General features: G+C 40.2%; 1 protein-coding gene across 1 annotated transcript in view; it reads left to right on the top strand.

Annotated features, from left to right (window-relative positions):
* Positions 1-2,483, top strand: part of LOC106884096 (neuronal acetylcholine receptor subunit alpha-7) — a 58,406-nt gene that overhangs the window by 54,173 nt on the left and 1,750 nt on the right. The window contains exons 10-13 of the mRNA XM_052975291.1: positions 96-276; positions 666-752; positions 1,420-1,538; positions 2,240-2,479. Coding sequence (XP_052831251.1) covers positions 96-276; positions 666-752; positions 1,420-1,538; positions 2,240-2,479 — 627 coding nt within the window. The remainder of the gene's footprint in view (positions 1-95; positions 277-665; positions 753-1,419; positions 1,539-2,239; positions 2,480-2,483) is intronic.

The raw sequence follows: 2,483 nt of genomic DNA, 5'->3' as shown, positions 1-2,483 counted from the left end.
AAATTTCGGGCCTTGTTCCTAGAGCAGAAAAGATTTTCAATGTCGTTCTCTTATGTCGTCAACGCTTAAATGCTTCTTCATGTTCTTTGTCACAGATACAGGTACAAAGCTACTCCTGCTGTATACAGTCCTATGTCACTTACGTTGTGACATTCGTTTTACGCCGGCACCTCGGATACTCCGGACAAGTACTGATTGTCCCAGCTATAATAATCGCGGCACTGATTCCTTTTATGTTCTTGTTACCTTCAGAATCTAAAGAACGTATAACTTTAGGTATGTAACAATGAACATTTTTACATATATATTTATTGTAATTTTTTTCTTTGCTACTGTGTATAAATATATACATACATGCATGCATGCATCCATCCATCCATTCATTCATTGATACATACATACACACACATTAATGTGTATATACACAAACTATATACTCTTAAGTACATCTCTATACACATTCTTGAGTATAAAGTCGAGCTTTTCCCATTACAACTTTATATCCCACGATGCCTCTGCAAATGAACTGATTTAATCATTCTTCGGTTCTCCTTCCATCCACTCTTTCTGTCTCCATTCCCCCCTTCTCTCTCTCTTTCTCTCTCTCTCTCTCTCTCTCTCTCTCTCCTGCTCATTCGCTTTGTCTCTCTCTCTCTTTTTTCTAGGAATCGCCCTCGTTGTAATAAGTGTCATCCAGATTAACGTCATTTCCAACTGGTTAGCGAAAAGCCAAGCGGGTAACCCGGTTATTTGTAAGTATGACTATGACAATAATGAACATGCTGGTGATAGAGATGATGATGATGATGATGATGATGATGATGATGTGGGGGATGAGGGGGAGGGGAGGAGGTAAGGAGGGGGCAGGGAGGAGGGGAGGAGGAGGATGAGAAGGATATTGATGGTGGTAGTGGCACTACTACTGTTGTTGATGAGGGCGATCACAATGACGATGATGATGAACATTATGGTGGCGATGTTGGGTTTTCTTTTCACATTGAAACTGAAACTGAGAGTTTGTTTCGCAATTCGAGTTTCATGCCAATGATATCTTCAGGCGAGAACTGTAACAACTCGGTATTGATAGTGTATTCATAATTTTAACGCGCGCGTGTCTTTATTCAGCTGTATGCTTTTCGTTTTTATTTCTTGCAGATACACATGCTTACAATGAATTATACATTTGTGATGGAATGGTGTTCACGTGTTGTGTTATTGTTATAATGAATAATCATCTGTTATTTTTGTTTGTGGTTTGTTTGTGTGTATATTTACTGTGGATGCAACAAGATCATATTTTTCGTGGTAGGGATGGAGAGGATGGAATGACACCCAACACATTTAGTAGGAATTACATGTTATTTAAAACAGTTGTGTGTGTCTGTGTGTAATACAGACTTTCTGCATTTTTTTTTTCAGTGACGTACCACGTGCTTACGTTGATCTTGGTTGCGTTGTCTGTGATTCTGTCAATATTCATCCTGAACATTTACAACAGAGGACCAAGAAGAAAGAAGATGCCGCAGATATTGCGAACGGTAAGACAAACCGGTCTCTTTAGAAGATTGAAATACGATATATACTTACACACTCAGACACACACACGCGTATACATAAACACACACGCGCGCATACACGCACTCCCCCCAACACACACACGTTCGCACGCACGCTGGATTCCAGCGAAACGGGTTGGATTTTTCATATTCGGTATGGCAAAATCTGCTCAGGAGAATTAAGGCACTGGCCAGGATTCGAAATTATGATGCAGGTATATCTGTTACTTCATTCTACGGCATTTAGGTGAGATGATAATTATGTTAAATTTTACTCATTTGCCTGATTTCTTTTGGTCTGCTGCGCATTTTTTCCACGGGCCGTGTGTCGTGAACCAGCTGGAAAAGATCTTTTCGTGGGGTTAAAATGTAGTAATACGTTGAAGTGGCAACAAACATTACCTTTCTCTGTGTGTATGTATGTATGTGTGTGTATGTGTGTATGACAACGTATATGTAAGCATAGTGGATGCCTGTTTTCTATTTTCCATTATATTTTGTGCAAAATGATTGCGGAAATGTTTCATTAACTTATTGTTCCCCTCTATATATTCATATCTATATTTAATATTATATTACAATTTCTTCCTCTATTTTCATTTCCTCTATCCTTCTCTACCTCTCTCTCCCTCTCTCTCCCTCTCTTTCTCTTAAGCTCACATCCTCTCAATCTCTCCCTCCAGATATTCCTGAAAGGATTACGCAAGTTGGTTTGTCTTGGAGACGATACTTACCATCCGACTGACGAGCAAGAGACAATGAGCATGCGCGGAAAAGACGTCGTCGTTGGAGTAAATGATGAAAAACCTCCACAGACATCCGGTGGAAATATGGACGAAATCAACAAACACATGCAATCTTTGGCGCAGCGAGACAGCGTCTTGGATGCTCGCCAAGAAGTCCTTGCCGAATGGCAGCAGATGGCGA

Source organism: Octopus bimaculoides, chromosome 21, assembly GCF_001194135.2.
Source record: "Octopus bimaculoides isolate UCB-OBI-ISO-001 chromosome 21, ASM119413v2, whole genome shotgun sequence".
Lineage (NCBI taxonomy): Eukaryota > Metazoa > Mollusca > Cephalopoda > Octopoda > Octopodidae > Octopus > Octopus bimaculoides.
Note: the sequence above shows the minus strand (reverse complement) of the source record. Positions and strands in the feature narration are given on the sequence as shown.